This window comes from Sminthopsis crassicaudata, chromosome 1, assembly GCF_048593235.1.
Source record: "Sminthopsis crassicaudata isolate SCR6 chromosome 1, ASM4859323v1, whole genome shotgun sequence".
Lineage (NCBI taxonomy): Eukaryota > Metazoa > Chordata > Mammalia > Dasyuromorphia > Dasyuridae > Sminthopsis > Sminthopsis crassicaudata.
Window position 1 is genome coordinate 1,915,122 of NC_133617.1, and position 27,508 is coordinate 1,942,629.

Sequence of the window (27,508 nt, forward strand, 5' to 3'; positions counted from 1 at the left end):
GAGATGTGGCCCCATATTGTGAGAAGCATTTCTCACCTCGTTTCTTCCCTTGCTGTGTCTCTGCTGCTGCAGCTTCCAGGGTCTGGGCAGGACTGCTATGAGGATCAACCCATGCGTTACATCCCTGGAGATGTGGACATTGGCTTCTTCCTCCCCCTACAGTCACCTGAAGTGAGCAATGTCACAGGAGCAGAGCGGTTTCAGAGGCCTCCTGACAAGGCTTGTAGGGATTATAGGTAAGTGTCTCTCTCTGCCTGGGCTCATTTCCACTGCTAGGATGCAAGAAAAGTCCTCATTGCTCAGCATGAGTTGGGGTGCTCTCCCCTCTCCCTGTCTCGTCATGTTTGTATCTTCTTGGCAGCTTCCATTGTGTCTCCTTAACATCAGAGTTGAAGAAAGAAAACCCCTCTCCCCTCCTTTCCCCTTCCCATTTCCTATCAAACAGGTCATCCCCAGGCCACTCAGTCCTTACCAGGGTCAGTCTTTTCTCTCCCTCCCTTCCAGGTCATCCTGACTTCATGGAAATAGTGTAGGGTTAATGGCCAGAAGCAGCCGAAATACTTGGGCCGTGCTGCCTTTCTATGCTAGGACAGAGTTCTTGCTGAGTGTCTAGATCCTGAGCTAGGGGAAATCTGCCCCTTTCACAGGAAGGAAAGCTATGTCTCTTCTCCAGCTTTGCCTACCTGACAAGAGAGCACCCCTTGTTAGGAAGTCATGGGTCCCCTTCTTCAGGAAATTTAGGGTTAGGGATAATTCTACTCCTCCCACCTCATTTGTGCATTGGAAACATGAGCTTATGTTACTCCTTCCTGTGGGTAAATAAATTTATCACTGTTTTCTATTCTTTTTGGAAGAAGTAATGTTGTCATGAAGGTCAGTGTGTCCTAGCTTAGGGAATCTCAAAGGTACTGAATAAGTTAGGCCTGATGGAGCCGGAAACTGAGGGATGGGAAATTTGACTTTATTTGGAAAAGACAGAATTGTGCAGGATGGAGCTCTAGCAAGTTCTCAGCCTTGCAAATGCCTTTATGAAATGCCTGTCCCCTCTCAGGGATGTCTGGAGAATTCTGTTTCTCGAGGTAGTGTGAGAGGGGCTTCTTTTCATTTCTCAAGCTAACTCTTCCTGAACTGGATGAACCCGGGACAGATGGTGTTTATTTAGTTTCTGGGATTTTGACAAACATCCTGACCTTTGTGCTGCTTGCATAGCTCTAAGTTTTATGCATTATCACAATCAACTCTCTTTGCAAATCCCTCCTTTCTATAGCAGGATCTCAGTATACAGGCATGCAACACTCAAATATAACCGTTTGCAAATCTGTGCTGTTGCAAAAAAAAAATTCAGACTCCTCCTCCGATTTATGGATCATTTCCCTCTGTTACATCAGAGAAGTTCATTGGCTCTTTACTGTATGTTCTGCTGGTTGAAGACAAACCATATGTTTCACTGAATGGTTCCTTGGCAGATAAAAGTTCTTTTCTGAAGCTTGTTGTAGTCTTATGTTATTATTTAATCCCTCTGGACTCTTTTTTCATTTGTACTTTTCTTTCTACATATAAATAAAAATTCTCTACAAATCAATATTAATAAATTATAAACATTTCATTGCAGTTGTGTATATTTTTGTCTAAGAAACAAGGCCATTAAATGATATGAATTATTGGTTATCCCTTTAATGCTTTAGTATCCTTGTTTTTGTTCTATTTGTTGTTCAGCATTTGGAAAAGTGGGAAGTTTGACCTAGAGGGGAAGTGTCCGCACCCATTGGTGATACATTAAACAAAAATCCTGTTCTAAATTAAATGTCCTTTTATGTTTTATGAATTATTTAATTTTTACCTTGAGAACTGCAGCCATGGAGAAGGCAAGGACTCCATATTGTCAACATCCATGATAACTGGATGGAAATTGAATATAAGTGAGTATAATGTCACACTAACCTTCTCCACCCATTAAAACAAGCCCAAAGTGTCTGAGAGGTACTCGCTATTAACAATATTGTACAAGGTTTGGCCAGTTTTTAAACATGGCCTAAAATAATAAAGCTATAGGTTTTTGCTATTGGGCTCCTGGTTGAAGATCTGGTAATAAATCAAAATCTTAGAACTGATTTTTCTTCTCAGATCATGAGAGAAAAGAAAAAAGTAAGGAGAGAGAAAAGGTAAACCAGGAACTCATTTTATAGGAGATATTAGATAGGATCTGCGGCACATTGTGTTCTCACACCTATTGGAATTTAGGTGTGTAATTTCCTCCTTTTTTAAAGGACCTCTTTGCCAAATACTCAGATACCAAAATATCTTCAGTTTTCATAGACAATGATGATGTCTATGAAATCTTCCCTTATTTCTTCAGGGAAATATGGTCTCACTGTACAGTGTCCATATATATCAGTGACTCTAACCAATCTAATTACTCTTTTTCCACCTTGCATCACAGTATCTTATTTCTCCCTCCCATTATACTCTAAGGTTTCTAGAAGCAACAAGTATCCATGTCTTCTTGTGGAATCAGTGAATGATGCAAGCAAGCAGAGTTTCATTAGGACATAAAACCAGTAGTCCTCATGCATTAAGAAATTACCAAAAAAAGAATACTGGAACAATGTGTATGGAAAGAAGTTATTTTTAATTCAAATGGAAGGAGCTAAACAGCTATTGCAGTTCTTACTTGTGTCTGATTGTTGGGAAAGTCCCTCTTCTAAAATGAATTCTGTGTGAAGTTTGCATCAATGTTCTATAACATTTACCATTAATTCACCAGATATATTGAAAAAAATTACCAGCAACTCTTCATGTCTGCCTTCACCCTTCATGAGATTAACAGGAATCCCAATTTGTTGCCAAACATTTCCCTGGGATACCGTGTGTACAACTCCTATTCCAGTGAAGAAAGGACCTTGGAGCACTACCAGTGGTGGCTGTCTGGAACATACCAACCCCTCCCTAATTACAACTGCAGAAAGCCAGGAAAGATTGTGGCTGCCATTGGAGGAGCCACATCAGCTCTCTCTGTTCAGATGGGGACCCTGCTTGACCTCTACCGTTTACCCCAGGTGAATGAGATAGAACCTAATACATTCTCTGTTCTTCTGTACAACCTAGGAGTCACAGCAGTAGTATTGGTGGTAGAAGTAGCAGGAGCAGCAGCAGTAAAATAAAATGCATTTATGTATATCTTTAAAAAATTAAAAAAATGTTTTACAAACGTATTTCTTTTGATCTTCACAACAAACTCATAATGAAGATGTTCTTATAACTTCCATTTACACTGGAGGTTATTGTGACTAAGAAAAGTTAAATTGTTATCATGCAACTAATGATCAACTGGGATATTAATTAAACTAGGTTTTCTTAGATCAGTTTAACTCTCTAGTGACTGAATAAATTCACACTTGTCATCGTCAGCGAAAATGAACAACTCCTGGAAAATCAACCATATTGTAAGTCAAGAAGGCATTTAACCTTCAACCCAAAAAAGGATCCGAAAGCAAAACTAGTTCTATTTGCCCATTATACAGATTAGTTCAGTAATGACTGGAGAAGTTAAAGTGTTTACTGGACATTACACACTTCACTGGTGGAAGAGAACTGATTAAATGTTACTATTCTGGACTTTAAGTTAAATGAACTTTCAGTATTTTATACCTCATTCTATGAACTTCATTCTTCATAATCACTTAGTCGCTCACTATTAGTCCAGAATTTATTGAGATGACAATTATTTATAAAAGGAAACTGAGCATGAGCACTGATGTATAAGGTGCTTGTTTTAGGCAGCCCTGGGAAGCTTATCCACAGAGCTGTCCTAAGAACTTCATATTTACATTTACGAATGGACAAGAGTTTGAGAACATTATTCACATTATTAACTTTAATAATGGGCACAGAAGGAGAGCAGAAACATTAGGTGCAAGGAGTGACATTTCAGAAAGCACCTCATATTTTCCAAACTGAAAAAAGAGAACCTTCTGAGCACTGTAGTTTAAGGTGGCTGCTTAGTGAACTCTGTCACTGGTCAGTCAAATCGGTGACTGTTTTGTGTGTTCAGAAGAAAGAAGAAAATTGGGGATGATTTCATGGAAGAGAAATAATGAAAATTTAGATTGTTTCCTTTAAAGCAAATAGAGGTCAGTATTGAATGTGGAAGTATGCATATGAAAAGGTGAAGGACTGGAAGCCTCTCTCCATTTCTATCCACATTCCTTATTTTAAAGCTCCCCTGACTTAACCTAACATTATTTAACTATTATTTCTTTACGGATACAGATTCAATATTTAAGGCTCTTGGAGAAAAAGCAATTGGGATCTTTGTTGTGTCACTAATATAAATAGTCCTGACCATATACTTAGAGAAGAGTCAAAACAAAACTTTAAGCTCAAAGAGCATAGGAATTAACCCTAGATGTCCTTGTGGAAACATGTCTGAGCTGTCTAAGTGAGGGATTCATGAGAAGCCTTCATCTAGGGCCTTTGTTGCCAGATAATATAACAGCAGGAAGTCTGGTCAAGAGAAGAGTCAATCTGTTCCATTCAGGGATTATTTTTCCTTGATCCTGATAAGAGAGAACATGGCTGGATGTTAGGTTCTTACTAAGTGCTAATGAGACAATAAGATATTAGGTTCTTACTAAGTGCTAAGTTGGTACTTAACAGTTCTCTAGTTCTGGCCTTTCCTGGTAGTTTGACATATGAATTCCTAAGGAAGAGCTTGTGTGCTTGGGAGGAGCAAGCTCATTGGTTGAAGTGGTTCTTCCCAGAAGCCCTTGCATTATCCCACGCCCATTCTCTGGGAGGATAAAAGAAGACAGCACTCCAGAAATAGGAGAAGACTCTTCACTACATCAGGCTTGACAGGGCTCTCTGCAGGAAGGGAAGTCACTTCTCTGGATGAGAGTTAATGGCAACTGCCTGGAGACAATGGTTCTCTACAGGAAGAAGAATCTGTCTGAGAGATTTGAGTTGACACAGCAGATCTCTTTCCAAAGAGCGATCGGCAACTTCTAGAGACATCAGCACATTACAATTGGTGCCCAATGTGGGGCCAGGACCTTTCCTTATTCTGACAAGGATTTATTCTGAGCCCTTCAGAAGAGCTAGACTGGACCATAAGAATTTAGCGCCTGAACAGGGACCAACACAGTCCTGATTCCAGTGGAAAAGCCTCCAGTCCAGATCTCAGTCTCTCTGACCCTGAACCGTGAGTAACAAGGAAACTTTGTTAAAGATTAAGTGAGTATCCTAATAAATAAATAAGGAACTTAACTTGTTAAGGGCTAAACCAGCAATCTCTTATACCTGAAATGGGGCAGGTGTTAGCTAAATACAATCCCTTGATCTCAGCTGACTCAGCCCCAGCCCCAGAGGCAGCCTCAGCTCCAGCCCCATTCAGGAGTGGTACTATAGAGAGTATAATTAAGATAATTGAGGAGCAGAGTTTACTTGTAACCTGGGTACAGATTGCTAAACTCTTGGCTGCATTAAGACGCACATCCCCTTGGGTCTTAGAGGAAGAAAAGATAGATGTAGATAAATGGAAGCCAATGGGATTTGAAATGAAAGAATTTCATGCAAAAAATGGGCCTCGTTCAATTTCTGCAGAAGTATTTTATATCTTCAATATAGTTCAATTAGCCTTAAACTACCGAGCAAGTTGTAGGAGAAGGAAAAGTTTTAAAAATGAACAGAGGATTAAGTGTGAAGAAAAAAGGAAAGAAACCAAATCTTGCCCTAGAGCAAGAGGATTTAAATGAGGAATTAGGGTATGATTCTCTTGAAGAAGCTTCAACCCTGCCTAGAGAGCAGATTATTGACAGGCCCACATCAACTCCACCTTCAGAGGTGGAGGAAGAAGAAGGAGGGGAAGAGGCAGAAACACAAACAGAATTGCCTGTGAAGCAGCCTAAACCTATGAGAAGATTAGAAAAAGCATTGGTTAAAGCTAAGAGAGAAGGACAGGATATAAGTGATTTTATACATGCATATCCTGTGATTGAAGAGATTGACTCTGTAGGTCAAAAAAGGAGAAGATATGGACCTTTAGATTTGAATAAAATTAAGTATTTGAAAAAAGGTTGCACCCTTTATGGGGCTACATCAGCTTATGTTAAAATGTTACTAGATGGTTTGTCTTATAAAGTCATAACCCCAAATGATTGGAAATCCATAGCAAGGACATTCCTGGAAGCTGGAGAAAATTTGCTATGGCTTGCAGAGTTTCATGAATTATGTAAAATTCAAGGCAGATGCAATTTGGAATTAGGAGTTAACACACAATTCACTTTTGAGCACTTAGCTGGTGAAGGTCGGTATGGAGAGAATTCAGAACAGATTAATTATACCATGACAATATATGAACAAATTGCCAAGGCTGCAATAAAAGCTTGGGTTGTCCTCCCTGGACAGAAAGATTGGGGAGAGGCTTTCACTAAAATAGAGCAAGGTCCCAATGAATCTTTTTCAGATTTTGTGGGATGTTTGCAAACTGCTATCAAAAGAACTATTGGAGAAAATGCAGCTGCAGAAATCATGACCAGACATCTGGCTAAGGAAAATGCCAATTGTATTTGCAAAAGAATTATATGGGGATTAGACAAAGATGCTCCTTTAGAGGAGATCAAAAGATGCTGTGCTACAGTGGGAACAAATGATTTTTACACCCAGACAATGATGAACATGGAAAGACAGGGTCCCTCCTGGCAAGGGACTTCTAGAGAAACTCGGCAATGTATTCAATGTGGAAAAATTGGACATCTAAGAGCTCAGTGTAGATATGGAGATAGAGTGAGAAGATAGGGTGAGAGAAGACCTAAAACTCCATGTCCAAAATGTCACACGGGTCTCCACTGGGCCTCTGAATGTAGATCCCAGGGAAATGAGAGGTGGGGCCCAGCTTCAGCCCCCCAAGTGGGGCATGAGGGCAGCCGAGGTTTCATCCAGAGAATTTTAAGACATGATCAATCAGCCAAAAGGCAATCAGATGGAAAAAAGGAATTGCAATTAGGAAAAATAGAGTTGTGTGCAGTAGAGACTACTGAGATACTCCCTGGAGAAGTGAAATCTGTTCCTGTTGAGCCTATGGATCCTTTGCCTCCAGGTACAGTAGGCTTGACCATTTCACCTTCTGAGAGTGCCTACAAAACAGTGTCCATCCATACACTGATGAGGGAAAATGGAGAATGTGTAGCTAATATCCCAGTCACTAACATAGGTAGACAAAGTGTGATTTATCAACCAGGAGAAGTAGTAGCATCAGGCTTATTGTTACGTACCCCTAATAAGCAAAACTGGTGATAGTCGCCTAGATTCTGACTCCAGTGAACAAAATCCAGGAATATATTGGACAGCAGCTGTGACAGCTGACTGACCTATGCTTCCTATTTATATACATGGAATACCATTTGAAGGATTGGTAGACACGGGTGCAGATCACACAGTTATTAGAGGTGCCAATTGGCCCAATCACTGGCCAAAGATTAAGGAAGACACCTACAAGTCTGGGGTAGGAGGATCAATAGCAGCAGAAGTTAATGCTAGGCCTTTGAGATGAATATTTGAAGGTGAAATGGAGTTTTTACTCCTTTTGTGGTTGAAAAAATCCCCATCAATCTGTGGGGAAGAGACATTTTACAGCAGATAGGATTACAAATAAGCACTTTGGCTTTTTAGGCAGGGCTTCTGTTGAAGGCCTGCCTGCACTTTCACGAGTTCCTATTCAGTGGAAGACTGATTCACCAGTGTGGGTAGAACAGTGGCCCTTAAGAAGTGATAAAATTCAGGCCTTATTAGACAGAGTGAATGATCAACTTGACCAAGGACACTTGCGGCCTTCTCTAAGTTTTTGGAATTCCCCAGTATTTGTGGTGAAAAAGAAATCTGGGAAATGGAGGATGTTAACTGATCTGAGAAGAGTAAATGAACAGATGGAAACTATGGGAACTCTTCAGCCTGGACTTCCATCTCCTACTCAGTTGCCAAGAGAATGGCCTCTATGGGTTATAGACATTAAGGATTGTTTCTATTCTATCCCTATAGATAAGGAGGATATGAAAAGATTTACTTTTTCAGTGCCTAGTGTTAATTTGGCTGAGCCTTATAAAAGATAAGAATGGACAGTTTTGCCACAGGGAATGAAAAACAGCCCTAGTATGTGCCAAATGTATTTTGCTGCTGCTCTTGCTCCAGTAAGAAAAGCCTTTCCAAAAGTAATATTGTTACATTATATGGATGATATTTTGGAATGTGCACCTGAGTAACAAATGTTAGAAGCATATCTACAAAAAACCATGGAAACATTAAAGAACCATAAACTGCATGTAGCTACAGAAAAAATTCAAAGACATGCTCCTTTTCAATATTTAGGACATGAAGTATATCCTAAGACGCTCACATTATAAAAGCTGTCTTTAAGAACAGAGAAGTTGAACACCTTAAATGATTTTCAAAAATTAATAGGAGATATCCAATGGATGCGTCCAGTGTTAGGCTTAACTACCAATCAACTACAACCTCTATATGACATTTTAAGGGGAGACAGTGCTTTAAATTCATCACGCCAGCTTACAAAAGAAGCACAAGAGGCTTTGAGAGAAGTTGAACTGGCTTTATCCAATGTGGTTGAAAGAGTCACTCAAAAACCCTTGGAAATATCAGTTTTTGCTACAAAAGAGGCACCCACAGCAGTCCTTCATCAAGGAGACAGTGTGATTGAGTGGGTGAACCTCCAAGCACAACCAGAACAAAGCCTTACTCCTTACCCAGTGCTTGTGGCTAGGATTTTATTAAAGGCTATTAGGAGAGTAACACAATTATCTGGAATAAGTCCTGAAAAAATATACACATTTTATACTAACGCACAAATTAATGTATGCTGTGAGACCATCCCAGAATGGCAAATTTATTGGCCACCACTCCAAATTTTGCACATGGGTCTCCATGAAAGATAACCAGGCTACTACATAATTGGCGATGGATTTTTGAAGAAAAGGTTTCTAAGGTTCCTCTTAAAGGACCAACAGTTTTTACAGACGCCTCCAAAGAAAATATTTGTGCTGTATACTCTCATGATTTAACCATAAAGAGAGTAGTCAGGACTCCTTTTCAGTCCACTCAACAGAATGAATTATTTGCTATCATGCTAGCTCTTACTTATTACCCAGGAGATGTAAATATAATTACTGATTCAGCCTATTCAGTAGGTGTAGTACAAAGAATTACCACAGCCCAAATAAAATTTGCAGCCTCTAATATTTATCAGCTCTTTAAGGAAGGTCAAGAGCAAGTGAGAAAACATCCAGGCAAGATTTATGTCTTGCATGTCCATTCACATAGTGGACTTCCAGGTCCTATTTTTGATGGAAATTCAAAGGCAGATAGCCTTCTGACCATGTTACCTAGTAGTCCTTTATTTCAGGAAGCACAAGAATCTCATTCTAAATATCATCAGGCTGCTGGAGCTTTATGTTTACAATTTGGAATCACAAGAGAGGAAGCTAGGAGCATAGTCAAAAGCTGTACAGCTTGTCTTCCTTTCCACGCTCCTACACTCCCTCCAGGGAAGAATCCTCGTGGTTTGAGACCCAATGAAATCTGGCAAATGGATATGACCCATTATAAATCTTTTGGTCGTCTATCTTTTATCCATGTCGTGGTAGACACCTTTTCAGGATTCACATTTGCAATGCCAGCAGCAAAAGAGACAGCCCGAGAGGTCACTGAATTTCTTATACAAGCATTTGCAATTATGGGTGTGCCACAAGCAATAAAAACAGACAATGGACCTGCATATAGGTCCAAACATTTTACACACTTTTGTGCACAGTATAAGATTTTTACATACCACAGGCATACCCTTTAATCCTCAAGGGCAGGCAATAGTAGAGAGAAGAAACAGAGATATTAAGACACTCCTCCAAAAACAAAACAAAGGGGGAGCCACAGGTAGCCCTAGGGAACTTCGAAATTTAGTTCTCTATACCATTAATTTTCTAATTTTTGACAAAAATGCACTGGCTCTGGCAGACAGGTTTTATAACCCACCAGAAGGGCAGTGTCCAGTGCGAGCAGCTCCACTGTCTTTAGATAATCGCCAGGTGATGTGGAGAGATCCAGAAAGTGGTGAATGGAAGGGACCAGATAGGTTAACTGCCTGGGGGAGAGGGTTTGCTTGTATTTCTTCAGCAGGCGAAGGAATCAGATGGGTGCCAATGAGTTGTATTCGCCTTGTCCATCAAAGAGAGACAGAAAAAGAGAAAGACCTCAAAATAAAGGAGAAAATCTAAGAAACATCTGGCACTGAAAGAACATGGCTAATAAGAAGACTGCTAAAGAACTTTAAAAACCAGCAGGAATCAATGGCTTTCTTAACACAAGATGAGACTAAGGGACCATGGACTTATGGACATTTATAAATTTTCAATTTATGATTATTTGATCATGTTATTTGTTATATACTTCTAGCATGTATTATGTTACTATGTTACTATATGCTTATGTAATTTATGTAATTATGTGTAACGCCTCCCATATTGATGGATTTATGTTTCAAGGTCATGACCTCCCTATGTTCTAAATCAAAAGGAAGGGGGCAATGTTAGGTTCTTACTAAGTGCTAAGTCGGTACTTAACAATTCTCTAGTTCCAGCCTTTCCTGGTAGCTTGACTTGTGAATTCCTAAGGAAGAGCTTGTGTGCTTGGGAGGAGCAAGCTCATTGGTTGAAGTGGTTCTTCCCAGAAGCCCTTGCATTATCCCACACCCATTCTCTGGGAGGATAAAAGAGGACAACACTCCAGAAATAGGAGAAGACTCTGCACTACATCAGGCTTGACAGGGCTCTCTGCAGGAAGGGAAGTCACTTTTCTGGACAAGAGTTAACGGCAACTGCCTGGAGACAATGGTTCTCTACAGGAAGAAGAAACTGTCAGAGACACAGCAGATCTCTTTCCAAAGAGTAATCGGCAGTTTCTGGAAACATCAGCATATTACAGCTGGATAAGTTGAATATCTCCTTCACCAAATGGGCAGATTCTTTCCCACTGAGATGTGTGGGTATATATGTGACCCTCAGATCTGAAACACTATTTGTAATACAGGATTTGAGTTTTTATCAGGCCTCTAATGCAATCCACGAATATGTGTATTTGTCAATGAGACAAATATTCTTGCCAAAGATTGTGGTAATGATTATCAAATTTTGGAACAGGCCTTCTGATGTGTCTTAAAGAATAAACAATACATTTCAAGTTGTCTCTGATGATAGTTAATGTGGGCTTATCTGTACAGAAGGGTAATGTTAGGTACAAAGAGTCATGAATGTCTTACAAGGTGTTAAACCATGTTCTCTTTTTCCATAGTTTTCATGTGTATGAGAACTTTAGAGAAGCATTAGACCACTTATGTGTAGTTTAGCACATGTTTCAGCTGTTTTTAATCATTTTACAATTGTATTTATTTATTTTCTTAAATGTTTACAAGCAATTGTTACTATATCATATTTCATTGCTTCCAATAATAGCATGTCAAAAACAATTTTTAATGTTTTGAGTTCCCGATTCTCTTTCTCTTTCTTCCTTTATGGTGCCCCTACTTAAATTGATAAGCATTCAGACATCAGTTATACATGTACAATCATGAAAAACATTTCCAATTCAGTCATTTTTGTAAAAGAGAACTCAAAAGAAAGAAATAAAAAACATGAAAAATAGTACAGGATTCAGACAATATCTTTCTCTATTGATGAAACATATGTCTCTTCATTAGTTCCCCTAGAATTTCTTGATTCATCGTATTGATGAGAATTTCTAAATCACTCAGAGTTCCTTATGGTACAATAGTACTATTTCAGTGTAGCATGCTTTCCAGGTTATGCTCCCTACACTTCACAACTTTGTACCTAGAACTTTCCAAGGATTTTCTTTTGCTTCTCATTTATATCAACCTATCTACATTCCCAAACCATCATACACTGTAGTTAGTATAGCCATTTTACAATTGAAATATGTGCATTTGAATTCCAATCTTTAGCCATATTTTTGCTATGGCTAAAGATTGGAAGTCAAATGCACATATTTCAACACAACTGCTTAAAGAATTTAGTTCAAATTAGTCCTTTCTCACTTTACTTTTGTAATAATATTGGTATGTAGATTGATCAAAGGTATTGCTGGATGGAAGGATATGAACAGTTTTAAAGCCTTTTGATCATCTTTTCAAATTTTTTCCCATAATAATTAGATCAGATTACAATTCCAGCTTGTTATGTCCCCAGTTTACAATATGCCTTACAGGATTTTTTATGATTCTCTTTTTCATTATGTTAATCAATCTAATAAGTGGGATGTGGTACTGCAGAATTGTTTCAATTTGCACATCTCTAAAAATAGTGACTTAGAATTTTTTCATATGCCTGGAGATAACTTTACATTTAAGAAATGAAGTCAATCTACAATACACATTGCCCAGTTTGCTGCTGAATTTTACCAGAGAAACTTCTTACAAAAATTTTCCACATTTTTTGCTTTCCTTTTATGTTTTTGGGATATTTGTAAATCTGATAGGTGTCTTTTGCTACATCCAACTTGTTTTGAAAATTGCATTTCTCTAATGTTGAAAAAACTTTTTTTTGTTTCCTGTTTGTTCTATTTATAGCAATGATGCATGAAGAAGAATGAGCTGTCATTATACTTGAAAAGTCATATTCTTGGACATATTTAGTGATTGGGAGGATGTCAGCTACTCAGCAACATTGTACTGGCGGTGTCTTTCCTGTATCACTCATTTAGATCTCACTAAACTCCTTTAGGAATCTCAGTTTTCTGATTTCATAAAGCCAGAAATACATATTCAGGGTCTATTGGAAACCAGTTAGATTTTCTTGTTGAAAATACCACAATGATAACCCATAATGACATCTATAGGTGAATATTATTTTGTCCCAAATTTTAAAAATACCCAGTTCTGATCATGTGGTTTTCTTTCATTCACAAAGAAAACCTTGTCTTCAGCCTCAATCATATAGAGCTGGTTTACTCTAGAAATTTGTTCTGGGCCAAAGATCAAATGAAGAAATTATTTATATATTCTGGTTCCTTTGGGAACCTTAAGGAAGATTCCTTGCTTGGATGCCTTCAATAAGTCATTGTATTTTTGAGAGCTCACAGAGACTTAGACTTTCAGAGAGAAATTTTCATTTATGATAAACTTTACAATAAAATCTAAAACTTTCTTCTAACAATAAATATACCCATTTGACTGTGTATTTTACCTTAGTTCTCTCTGTAGCATCATGCACCTGCTCATCCATATTTTTTTCTTATCCAGATTACTTACGGTCCATTTGATCCCAGTCTTGCTGACAAAGTCCAGTTTCCTTCCCTCTATCAGATGGCCCACAAGTCCTCTTCTCTTCACCGAGGAATTGTCCGCTTATTGGCATATTTTCAATGGAACTGGATAGGTCTGATTGTCTTTGATGACATGAGAGGTGAGGAATTCCTCAAGGAAATAAGAGAGGAAATGAAAAAGAACAGAATTTGTGTGTCCTTCACAGAGAAGATCCCTCTCAGTGAGAGAAAAAATAGGGAGACCTCTGAGGCCTTCATGTCCAGGATCCTAATTTCAGAAGTCAAAGTCATTGTCATTCATACTGACACAGACTCTTCAACTATTATGGGAGACCCATCAGGATTTTCATTTCCAACCAAGAAGGTGTGGATTGCCACATCTCATTTAGACACTACAACTAGAGCCTTGTACCATTATGGTTTCACTTTCCATGCTACTCTCTACTTTTCACACTTGACTACTCCAGTCCCTGGGTTTGAGAGTTTTATCTGGAAGAATAATTCTCCTTTAAGTATGAGGAACAGTTTTATTCAGGCACGTATGCCATCACTTTTGAAATGTTTAGAACAACCAGACATCCCTGAGCAAGATTTATATTTACCAAATGCCTCCCTGAAACACTTACCTTTTTACTCTGTGGACATGACCACATCTGCCTTGGGTTACAACATCTACAATGCTTTATATGCTGTGGCTTGGGCTCTCCATGAAACACTGATGAAAAGATCCGAGAAAATATCCTTGGAAAATGAAGAATCTGTATTGCCTCATCCATGGCAGGTAATAATGAAAGAGGGGCACTTTTTTAGCTATGATTTTTTGAGTAAGTATTTTAGCAAGAAGTGGGACATGGAAGATATTGAAGACTTTTCAATTTCTAAAACTATTCTGATTGTATATTCCTCAAAGATTTTATTGGTTTCCAATATTTGTCAAATAACATATAAAGAATTGGGCTATAGTATCCCTGGTGAGGTCCTTTCTGGATCTTTTTCAGTAGATGATCTGTAGTTTCTTTCATATTCTATTTGCCCTTCATATTTTGGAAAGCAGGAGAAATTTACTTGATACTTTCTTGAAAGATAGAATCCATGTTCTTTTTGATTGTAGAACTCATATAGTCTCCTAATGTTAAATGATTTCCCTTCTTTCTGTTTTCCAGGACAGCATTTTCCATTGTGATACTGCATACTGTTTTCATTCTTTTTCCTTTTGGTTTTGTCTTTAATTTCTGAAAACAACCTTACCTTCTACCTTCTTAGTTCTATTTTTTAAAGAAATATTCTCCTCAATTAACCTCTATATTTCCTGTTCAATTTGTTGAATTCTGATTTTTAAGGCGTTTTTCTCTTCTAAGTTTTTTTCTGACTGCTTTTATATCTCTCTCATTTTTATTAGTACTTTTTTCTCTACCTCTCTGACTCCATATTGAAAATTCATTTAGAACTCTTCTGTGGCTTTAAACCAATTCTTACTTTCTTTGAGGACTTTGGATATAAGAGCTTTGACTTTATTTTTTTCTTAGTATAGATTTTTCATCTTCCTGTTCATCACATTAATTTTCAAGGAACAGGATAATTTTTGGTTGTTTGCCAATTTTCCCAGCCTATTCTTTGACTTTACCTGTGCATTTCCAGGGTAAAGGGACCAATGTCCCAAGCTTCAGGAATTTTGTGCAGTTATTTTCAGGGATTCTTCTAGGGAGCGGGACGTTTTACGTCTCCTAAGGTTGTCTGATCTTGGAAGAAATCTCTTTATTAATGTCTTGGCCTCTGTTCTGTTCTGTGAATCTTGTATGATAATTGTCTTCCTAACTCTCAAACTGTGAGCCAGGAAGATGTGCTCCATCTGGGTACTGGCAAAACAACTGAGTCCTGTCCCTTGGCTTTAAAAGAGACCCCTGTAATACCCTTCTGACAAGGTCTTTACCCCTCTTAACATCTGTGGTACAAGAACTGCTGCAATGGCTACCACTCCTGCAGCCTCTTCAGGTGTTCTTTATTCAGTGGCTAAGATACTGAGGTTCTGGTTGTCTTTGAATGTCACACAAATGGTTTGATAGTCTATCCTGGAGATGGCAGAAAACCACTGGAGATAATCAAGGATGGGAGTGTCAGGGTCTGGCCTGCACTTCAGAACAATCCCTTCCCAGGCAGGGTGGAAGGTAGAAGAGTAGAGGTTTAGTCAGAGGCAACCAGCAGGAGGATATTGCAATAATCCAGGTGTGAAGTCATGAAGATGTTCCAGTAGCAGAGAACAGGAGGGGAACATATTAGAGAGATGTTGCAAGCAGACCTTGGCAATAAATTATATAATGGGGGTGAGAAATAATGAGGATTTGAGTGTGAAACTGAAACTACAAACCCAGGAGATGCAGGCAACCCTGCAGGTGTCAGAGGGTAATTTCTGTGACCCACAAGAGACCCAGATTTGACCCCACCTAAAAATCAGATCACAAGACTCCATAAATTCTCACATACAATTGCCTTTCCCTGAGGTGCCTCTCACTGATGAGCATTTCTCTTCTCTTTCAGCTGCACTCCTACCTGAAGAAAACCCAGTTTAAGAACATTGTTGGTGAGCAGGTGTTTGTGGATGAGAACAGACGTACAGAGGCTCAGTATGCCATTATGAACTACATATACTTCGAGTTTTATAATGATCGTCTTCTGTACGTGGGGGACTTTCTCCCAGAAGCTCAGCCCGGTCAAGATTTTACAATTTGTGCAAATGTCATAGTGTGGAACCTGTGAAGTTCAAAGGTCAGAGACATTATTGTTAATTTATGCTGCTAAACAGGAAGAAACCTTGACTTATGTGGTGTACTCTCCATTATTGACAGGTGCAGCTGGGTGGGAAAATGGCTAGAATGCAAGATCTCGTTCTCTTTCACTTGTCATAAGTTCATGCATGTGTCCCCTGTTTTCTCTGTAGCAATCCTCTTTAACATTTCTCAGTACTATAATACTTTATTATATTTATGCACATCTACATAAGTCTCTTGTTAAACACACAGAGAAATTTAGTTGCATATATAAATATACATATATGTAAAGTTATATCTATGTATTCACACAGATATCTATAAATATAATATGTACTTCAACAAATCTTCAATTTATAGATACCATTTCATATTCCCATTTTTGCCACTTTGAAAGCAGGCATAATTATATTTTAATTTGTATTTTTTTCAACTTATCTAGCAAAGAAGGAAAAAAACCTTTAACTTTACACAGCACAACATAGAGATTCAATATATAACCATGACTTTCCATTACATATTGCTTACTTATTTCCTAAAAGATGTTTCTGTGTATCTATCTATCTATGTATCTATCTATCTATCTATCTATCTATCTATCTATTTGTGTGTGTGTGTGTGTGCGTGTGTGTGCATGTGTACTTGTGTGCAAAACTAAAGTATCCATATTCTATCTCTCTTTGCAGGTAAATTGTTTATAATTGCTTTTGTCCTTTGTAATTGATTTTAGAAGGTATAGCACACAAAATGTCTTAGACTTCAAAAGTTGTATTAGAAAACCATTGCTGTTACTGTCCACAATATTTCTTAGTTCAAATCAATTTATTTTTTATTATTTCATGCAAATTTTTCCCTCTGTTTCTAAAATCAACCAGGTCACCATGTCTAATAGCACACCACTATTCTCTCACTATTATATACACCATATCTTGTTAAGTCACAGTGGATAGAGCACCTACACTGGAGCCAGGGGGACCTGAGTTTACATCCAGTTTGAGACACTGAACACTGCTTAGATGTTTGATTCTAAGCAAGTCACTTAATCCCAATTCATGCACACACACACACACACACACACACACACACACACACACACACACACACACACACACACTCACGCATACATTCACTCACAATGAAATAAGACCAAACTCTCTTAGAATTATCTTTTATCATCTCATTGTTGAAATGAACCAAGTCCATCAGAGCTGATCATCATATAATCTTACTACTCTGTAAAATGTTGTCAGGGTTCTGTTCATTTCACTCGGCCTCAGTTTAATTCAGTTTTTCTAGGTTTTTCTGAAATCCTTTCTTACAGCACAATAATATTCCAGTAGACTCCTATGCTATAACTTATTTACCCCTTCCCCACCTGATGGGAATCGACTCAATTTCCAGTTCCTTGTCCCTATAAAAAGAGTTGCTCGAAACCTTTTTTCATCTATGTGTTCTTTGCCCTCTTTTATGATCTCTTTGAGATAGACACTCAGTAGAGACACTGCTGGATAAGAGGATATGTACATTTTCTTAGTCATTTGAACATCATTGCTCTCAAGAAAGATTGAGTCATTCCAGAACTCCACCAATAATATTTAGCATCCAAGTTTTTCCATATCTCTTCCAACTTTAATTATTATCTTTTCCTGTCATCTTACTCAATCAGAGAAAGTTTCCGTTCTTTGGATTTTCATAGTCAATATTGATTTAGAGCAGTAGTCTTCAAACTTTTTAAATAGGGGACCAGTTCACTTTCCCTCAGACTGTTGGGGGGCTGGATTATAGTAAAAACCAAAGCTCAGACTCTGTATCTGCCACTCAGCCCATTTGCCATAACCAGGCCGGCCCCACAAACCTAGTCAGCGGGCTTCTTCTGGCCCACGGGCCATAGTTTGAGAACTCCTGATTTAGAGCATATTTTCATATGATGAAAAATGGCTTCAATTTCTTCATCTGAAAATAGTTGGTTCATTCTTTTGACCATTTATCAATTGGGGAATGGCTTATATTTTTATAAATTTGACTTGTATACATACATAATATGTACATATACATATGTGTACATACATATATAAATCTATGTATTTATGTATTTGAGAAATGAGACCTTCAAAAGAGAGAGTGCAGGAAAAAAAAATTCCCCAATCTTACTGGTTCTATTCAAATCTTGGCTATCTTGGGGGGTTTTTTTGTGCAGAATGTTTTCCATCTGATTTACTCAAAATTATCTGTTTTGTATATTTAATGTTCTCCATTACTTCTTTGGTCATAAATTCCTTCTCCAAATATCCAAGGGATAGATCAACCATTATTCCCATAATTTGCTTATAGTATCACCATTTATGTCTAAATCATGAATCATTTTTTCTTATCTTAATATAATACTTTAGATGTTGGTTAGTGTCTAGTTTCTGTTGTAGTATATTCCAAGTTTCCCAGCACTTTTAGTCAATGAGTGAATTCTTCTCCCAGAATGTGGAGTTTTTCATTTTTTGAAACACTAGATTAATATAATTGTTGACAATTCTGTACCTAACTTATTCCAATGATCCACTGTGTTTTTTGCCAGTACCAAATACCTTTGAAAGGTACTGTTATAATGGTTTTATTTCTACAAGTTCTAGACCTTATTTGTTTGCATTTTTCATTATTTCATTATGTGGATAGTTTTCCTTATACTGAGCCAGCCTTGCATTTCAGATATAAATCCCACTTGGGCATAATGTATTATGTTTCATGAGAAGCTACTTGAATCATTTTTCCTAAGTTTTGGCATCAATATTAATTAGGGAAATTGATTTATAATTTTCTCTTTCTATTTTGGCCTTTTTTGGTTTGCACATCAATACAATTTCTATGTCAGAAAAGACATTTGCTAGGACACCTTCTTCAATCATTTTTTCCAAATAGTTTACATAATATTAGAAATCATTATTCTTTAAATGATGAAGAGAATTCATTTGATCAGGAAATATTTTTGAGGGGATTGAGTTAACTGATTTTCCAATTACCTTTTCTAAAATGAACCTGTTTAATTATGTTATTTCTTTTCTGTTAATTGGGACAAGCTATATTTTTCTAAGGATTCATTCATTTCATTTAGATTCATGTCATCTTTATTAGCAAAACTTTGGAAAAATTGTTCCTAATTTTTACTTAAATTTCTATTTCATTCATGATAAGTTCATGCTGTTCATGATTCATACTGGAAACTTGATTTCCTCCTTTCCTTTTTCTAATCATAGTAACCAAAATTTAATCGATTTTGTTCTGTTTTTTTTTCATAAAACTCAAATCTCAATTTTATTATTAATTCAAGTTTCCTCCCTTTCAATTGTATCCATCTATAATTTCATTTTCAGAATTTCTATTATTTAATTGGAAATTTTTAACTTGTTCTAGCTCTATCTTTTTTATTTGAACCCTCAGTTCATTGATCTCCTCTTTATCTATGTTATCCAAATGAACATTTAGAGACATAAATTTTCACCATTTACTGTTTGGCTGCAATCCATAATTATTGGCATACCATCTTATTATTGACATTTTCTTGGAAGAAATTAATGACTTTTCTATCATCTGTTGTTAGACTTACTCTTTATTAAGGATTCAATTATTTACTTTCTAACTAATTTTGGGTCTATTTTTCCATGGTCATTTATTAGAAGTAATTTTTATTGCATCATGATCTGAACAGCATATATTTTGCACATCTGTCTTTCTATATTTCATTCAGAAGATCTTATGCTCTAAGAAGTGGCCAGTTTTTGTAGAAGTGCTATGATCCACTGAGAAAAAGGTCCATTCCGCTCTATCCCTTTTCCATTGTCTTCAGAGATCTATCTTACCTAATTTTCTAAAATTCTATTCACCTCCTAACCTTCTTTCTTGTTTACTTTGTGGTTGGATTTATCTACTACTTACTATTTTGTAATTACTATATTGTCACTTTTGGTTCTATTTTCCACATCATTAGTTTCTCCAATGAAATATTTTATATTTTCTTCAAAATTTTCACTTAAGTTTTACTTTTATTTCATCGATTTTATGTCTACTTGACCTAAAAAACTTGGCAAATTGGGAAAAAAATTCCATAAAACAATACAACTCACTAAAAAACTCAATTGGACAAATAGAAAAAGAAATAAAAAAGTGAATGAAGAAAATCATGTCATGGAATATTATTGTTTTATAAGAAATGACTAGCAGGATGACTTCAGAGAAGGCTATAGGGACTTACAGGAACTGATGCTATGTGAAATGAGCAGAACCAGGAGATCATTGTACACTTCAACAATTCTGATGGACATTGATCTCTTCAACAAGGAGAAGATCCAAATCTCTTCCAATGAATAGAAGCAGCTACATCCAGAGAAAAAACACTGGGAAATTAATATGGACCACAACATGACATTTCCACTCTTTCTCTTATTCTTTGCTTGCATTTTTGTTTTTTCCTCTCAGATTATATTTATCTATGTGGTAGGGACCAGATCAGATCCACCTTTAGGTCTAGAGCCAACCTGATATTGGCTTCCTCAGGGTCTGAAATCTGCTCTTTCCCTCTAGAAGTTATCAACACTTAGTTAGAGCTTGCATTGCCTTTTTGCTCATTTTAAGAAAAAAACACAAAAGCTACAGTCTGCATATGGGGGGGCAGTGTCTTATGTCCAAGCTGCCTCTGCAGACAATAGGAAGTGGCAGTGAAGCAGCAGTGGGGACAGCACCCAGAGGCTGCCTTGAAATTAGCCATTGTGGTGAAATCAGTGGCAGAGGGAAGGCAGTATCTGCACTGGGAGCAGTGACTGTGGCTGCACTTGGATCATTCTGAGTCACTGCATTTGTTGGGTGGGTGTGGCCAGGTCTCTAGAGACTCCAGCATTTTGGGATTATAGACTTTACCCCTGTGTTTATAGCTTCTCTGCTGATCTACTGGCTTGCTGCCAGGGCAGAGTAGCCCACACTGTGCTAAAGTGCTCCCCCCAGATTTTCCACCAGCAGAGACTACACCCCGCCCCTTTCCAGTCTGCTCAGGGTGAGCTGTTTCCTGTGGTCTCACTGCCTGCCTGAGATCTGTGCCTGGCCTAACCCAAGTCTGTCCCCAAGCATGAGCAAAACAGATCTTTTCTGGAGAATTTTGAGAATATTTTCAATTGGCAATATGTTGTACTCCCAATATCCAGGTGTTCTGACAGTCAAGCACTACTTCTGAGGCTGAATTTTGTTAAAATTGATTCAGGGTAAAGGAGAGCTTAGGAAGATGCATGTGTTATCTCCAGCATCTTGTTACCCCCCCCAACCAAATTGATTTTTAAGAAATAATTAATTTCTATATATTTTTATTTTTGCCAAATTTGTTTTGAAAGAGTTGTTTCTTCTAGACATTTCCATATTTCCTTTTTCAAGCTTAGGTTTTTATTTTCAAATTGTCATCATTTTCTTTCATAATTCTAATTCTTGCACATTTTTTCTGTTATCTCTTTTTTAAGATATTTTTTGAACTTTTTGAGGAGAGGCTTTTGAGTTAGACAAGAGTTCATACTCCCCCCTTAGATTTTTTTTTTTACAGATGATGAAATAATTTTAATTATATAACATCAAAATATTTTTGGCACAAAACAATGAAACTAAAATCAGAAAAGCAAAATTTTATTTTCTTTTATTATGAGACAATTTTTTAAATTTAATTTTTATTTTATTTTATAATTATAACTTTTTTTTGACAGTACATATGCATGGGTAATTTTTTATAACATTATCCCTTGCACTTACTTCTGTTCAGATTTTTTCCCTTCCTCCCCCAACCCCCTCCCCCAGATGGCAGGCAGTCTTATACATGTTAAATATATTACAATATATTCTAGATACAATATATGTGTGTAGAACCAAATTTCTTGTTGCACAGGAAAAATTGGATTCAGAAGGTAAAAATAACAGTTTACACTCATTTCCCAGTGTTCCTTTTCTGGATGTAGCTGATTCTGTCCATCATTGATCAATTGGAATTGGATTAGCTCTTCTCTATGTTGAAGATACCACTTCCATCAGAATACATCTTCATACAATATCATTTTTGAAGTGTATAATGATCTTCTGGTTCTGCTCATTTCACTTAGCATCAGTTGATGTAAGTCTCCTCAAGCCTCTCTGTATTTATCCTGTTGGTCATTTCTTACAGAACAAGAATATTCCATAACATTCATATACCATGATTTACCCAACCATTCTCCAATTGATGGACATCCCTTCATCTTCCAGCTTCTAGCCACTATGAAAAGGGCTGCCACAAACATTTTGGCACATACAGGTCCCTTCCCCTTCTTTAGTATTTCCTTGGGATATAAGCCCAGTAGTAGTATGGTTGGGTCAAAGGGTATGCACATTTTGATAACTTTTTGGGCATAATTCCAGATTGCTCTCCAGAATGGTTGGATTCTTTCACAACTCCACCAACAATGCATCAGTGTCCCAGTTTTCCCACAGCCCCTCCAACATTCATCATTATTTGTTCCTGTCATCTTAGCCAATCTGACAGGTGTGTAATGATATCTCAGAGTTGTCTTAATTTGCATTTCTCTGATCAATAGTGATTTGGAACACTCTTTCATATGAGTGGAAATAGTTTTAATTTCATCATCTGAAAATTGTCTGTTCATATCCTTTGATTGGAGAATGGCTTGATTTCTTATAAATTAAAGTCAATTCTCTGTATATTTTGGAGATGAGGCCTTTATCAGAACCTCCCCCCTCAGATTTTATTCATAGGCATTTTGTCATTGTTACCCTCTTCCAGTCTTCTATCATGATCTTCCCTGACTGATATCTCTTTAAGGTCAGTGCAATGTGCTGTTGTCTCCATAAGCTTCCATCACTCTCTGGGAGGAGAGCTGCTGTGTCAACTCAGAACTGTTGTCTCCAGACACTTGCCGTTAACTCTTGTCCAAAGAAGTGACTACCCTTCCTGCAGAGAACCTTGTCAAGTCTGGTCTAGAGCAGAGACTCCCTTTTTCCTCCAGAACTGCCCTTTTTATCCTCCCAGAGAATGGGCCTGGGATAATGCAAGGGCTTCTGGGAAGAATTGCTTCCACCAATGGACTTGCTCCTCCTAAGCATGCAAGCTCTTCTCTAGGAAAGGCTGGAACTAGAGAATTGTCAAGTACTGACTTAGCACTTAGGAAGAACCTAACAGGTCAGAACTCTTTTTTTGCTCCTCTTCTCACTTTTAAAATTTGAGCTCTGTTGCTTGGACACACAAGAGATTGTATCAAGCTTATTTTGCTGAAGAACAGGGGTCTCTCTTTGACTGTGTGGAGCCAATGGTGCTGCAGGCTTTGCCACTGAGCTGGCTTGCTGAGGTTCACTGATTCCCAGATTCTCTGTTATGTTTGCCCTGGAGTTCTCACAGCAGAACTGCTGATGCACTGGCTTTCTGGATGAGGACCCAGTAGACACTATTGCTGTACTTTGGCTAAGAGCCTCACACTAAATTCCCAATGCTGGACTTTTGCAGGCTGTCCTAGATGCACCCTACCTCTGCTGGGCCGTAATGCACCCTCTGTGGTCCACAAAAGCCTGTCTTGAAGGCATATCTGAAGCTCAAAACTTACATTCCAAATGTTTCTGGGATCTGTCACTGGGCACTTGTTCTGCCAAAAGTGTACACCACTCCTTTACCAATTCCTTCAATTTCTCTTTCATCACCTATTATTGAAGAAAACATTTCCAGTACAATATTGCATAATAATGGTGTTAATGGTTACCCTTGTTTAACCCTTGACTATATTAGGAATACTTCTAGGCATTTAACATTCACATTACTTTGGGAACAGCACTTGCAGTACAGTGGCCACCCCTAAGAAGAATCTTCAAGATCTTTTTGGGATCTCTCCCACATCTATGACCGAGACAAGGAACGTCATCTTCTCTGTAATTGGCCAATATATGGACTATCTTTAAATGATCAGTGTGTGAAATACCATTTTGTTAATGGTTCAATAGGAGGTTTGTCACTGAGTGTTGCAGAAGAGTGGGTGATAAATGGAAAGAATAAGTTGGATCATGTGATAATTCATATACACTTTAAATTCTGTATATGTAGAGGTGGTTTTCAAAATGAGAATGGTAAAAATCAGCTGAGTTTTTCTTCAGAAACATAAGTAGCTATCAGTTAAAAGTGTTTATTCCAGTCTTCTGTCACTTCTTAGGTTCCCTCTGCAGTATGTAGTGCCAGTTGTCCTGCTGGATTCAGGAAGTTGCCTTTGGAGGGGAAGCCTCCTTGTTGCTTCAGCTGCTCCCCATGCTCAGAAGGAGAAATCTCCAGTCATAGGGGTGAGTTACTGCAAGGAACCCTACTTCTTGGTAATTTGGGGCAGTACTAGCATGTCTCTTTGGATCTTCACTGCAGATGTGACAGAGCAATAAAAGAGTTGTGAAAATCACAAAAAAGAGGGAGAAACAATGAGGAGAAAAATATTTTTTTAGGAAACAGAATGCTGAAAGCAAGGATGGATCTGGTGTGTCACTGAAGCATTCCAGATGCTAATTTCAGATCTCATGGACCTGAAACATAGGGTGAAAATAAAGTGAATCCAATATTTGAAATACTAATGAAAAAATCCAATGGAGGCTCCAAAGAGAATTTTTCTTTTAATTAATTGATGAAATGAAGGGATTAAAGGGTTACCTTTTCATTGTTGAATACATCCTGGAAAGGGTTCATTTCTATTTGGATTTTGAAAAGGAAGAATTCCAAAACAAAAGAAACATGTTTTCTGTAAGAAACTTGCCAGATATATAGTAAGTCATTATTCAATAAATCAATCAATAGTCATTTAGTATGAGAAGAAGTTGGTCATAAATAATGGGGCATTGTGATAAAAACGAGGTGAATCCTTCATTAAGGGAGATACTATTTCAATAGAGGAGACAAGAAGACACACACTGTCTGTATCTACCAAGAAAATGTTTAAAAATTCATATAAATTCAACAATAGCAATTGTTGAAAGGTGGTAACTGCAGCTCTTCAACTTGAGTTGCTTCCCAACACAACACAGGCAAAATCTGGATGTCTGATGTTAAAGGTCTCCACTGTCTAAGCTTTCTGTCCTTACTGATTAGGTTAAGAAGAAAAGGTGACATCACTTATGTAAAAGAAATAAAGAGAACTTGAACCAAAGTCAACCAGTGATCAAGGGCAAGAATAGTTTTGATCTGGCCAGTGTACCAAGTAACTTACAGGTGACTGTGTCATCCATTAAAGAGAGAATGGGATTTTGCATCCTATGGGAACAGAATCCTATGCTGCAGCTCTCCTGACTATTTCCTGCTGTGGGAATGTAGAGAACTGTTTTAATTTAAATTTTAAAGCCTTGTTTGTCTCCTGCAGATGCTGAGCAGTGTCAGAAGTGCCCAGAGGGTGAATATCCCAATGAGCAGAGAGATAGATGCCTCCCCAAGACTGTGACCTTCCTGGATGTGAATGACCCTTGGGGGAAGGCAGTGACAGCTGTAGCTCTTTCACTCTCATTGCTCACAGCCCTGGTTCTGTGGGTCTTTGTGAAATTCCAAGACACTCCCATAGTCCAAGCCAATAACAGGAACCTCAGCTACCTGCTCCTCACCTCCCTTTCCTCCTGCTTCCTCTGCTCCTTGCTCTTTGTGGGCCGTCCCACCACTGCTTCCTGCCTTTTCCGACAAACAGTATTTGCAGTTGTGTTCACAGTGGCTGTTTCCTCCATTTTGGCCAAAACTATCATAGTGGTTCTGGCTTTCAGGGTTACAGGACCAGGGAGCAGGATGAGGATATTCCTTCATCCTAGAGTGCCCTACTGTGTTGTTCTCATCTGCTCTGGAATTCAAGGGCTATTCTGTGCCATCTGGTTGGGGACCTCTCCCCCCTTTCCAGAAGCAGACACACACTCTGAATCCAGGCTCATCATCCTCACATGTAATGAGGGCTCCGCCTTTGCATTTTACTGTGTCCTGGGCTACATGGGCTTTCTGGCCCTGGGCAGCTTCACCATAGCCTTCCTGGCCAGGAACCTGCCTGATGCCTTCAATGAAGCCAAGTTCATCACTTTCAGCATGCTGGTGTTTTGCAGTGTCTGGATCTCTTTCCTCCCCACATATCAGAGCTCCAAAGGGAAAGCCTTGATGATAGTGGAGATCTTCTCCATCTTGGCCTCCAGCGCTGGGTTACTGGGCTGCATTTTTATTCCCAAATGTCTTGTGATTCTTCTGACATCATGGGAAAATACCATAAAACAGAACAAGAATCAAAGGCCTTCCAGGAACAAGGATTTTTCTTTTTTTAAATTTGACATCTTTATTTGCCCCAGTTTCATGTAAAACACTAATTTTATCTTTATATTTAAAGCTTTGACTTTCACATTCTCTTTTTTCTTCCCCAACCCCAGAAGCATCGAGCTTCCACATGTGCAGTTATATAAAATATTTTATAAATGTCATAATGCCTACATGCATCATTCCTTGGCTTAATAAAAAGAACATATATATATATATATTTGAACCTGTGTTACATCATCACTTTCATCATAAAGCCCTTGAGAGTAGTTTTGGATCATTGTGTTGTTGAAAAACAAAGTTATTTGCAGGTGACCAGTCTGCTATATTGCTTGACTTTGTACTCATTACCTTTTAGTTTTCATATTTTCATGTATATCTTTCTGGATTTTTCTGGTCATTGCACATAGAGAATCATCAAAGTATTCCATCACAATTACATACCACAATTTCTTCAATCATTCTGCATTTGATGGGAATTCTCTCAATTTCCAATTCTTTCCCCAAGAAAAAAAGTAGACATCCAGATTTTTGTACATATATTTCCTTTTCCTTTTTTCTTAATCCCTTTTGGGTTTCAAGCCATGTTAGTTTTAGGTGGATGAATTTGCCTAATTTTATGGCCTTTTCAACATAGATCATATATTTTAATTGATATCAATAGGGAACTGGCACATAGGTTAAAACATTTCATTCCTTTATCTATACATTTGAGAAGAGGTGCTACATCAATGAAAGTTGCTTCAAAATTGTTTTCACAATGACTGTTGCTAACTGTATTTCTCCCATTCATTCCATTTTTTTTTCAATTTATTCCTCATCAAAGGAGGTTACTTCTCACCACACTTTTCACAATATCCCTTCTTTTCTCACCCTACCCCCTTCTCATATTCATTTTCCTCCTACTATCTTCCAAAATAATATGGATCTCTACATCTATTTCGTCTTACAACCAGTTTGACTGATTGTAATATTGACTCATTCTCCCTCCCCTCATTCATTCCCCTCTATTAAATGCTGTGTTTCCTCTTTAATAGAAGATAATTTATGCCATTCTACTTCTCCTTTTCCCTTCCTCCCAATTCATTCCTCCAGCCCT

General features: G+C 37.8%; 1 protein-coding gene across 1 annotated transcript; it reads left to right on the top strand.

The window, feature by feature from the left end:
• The first annotated feature begins 111 nt into the window (after positions 1 to 111).
• LOC141552743 (vomeronasal type-2 receptor 26-like) lies at positions 112 to 26,454 on the top strand. The gene is made up of 5 exons (XM_074284967.1): positions 112 to 236; positions 2,765 to 3,056; positions 15,877 to 16,048; positions 24,324 to 24,434; positions 25,493 to 26,454. Exons 1-5 carry the CDS (start codon positions 112 to 114, stop codon positions 26,452 to 26,454), a joined length of 1,662 nt encoding a protein of 553 aa, XP_074141068.1.
• Positions 26,455 to 27,508: the final 1,054 nt, after the last annotated feature.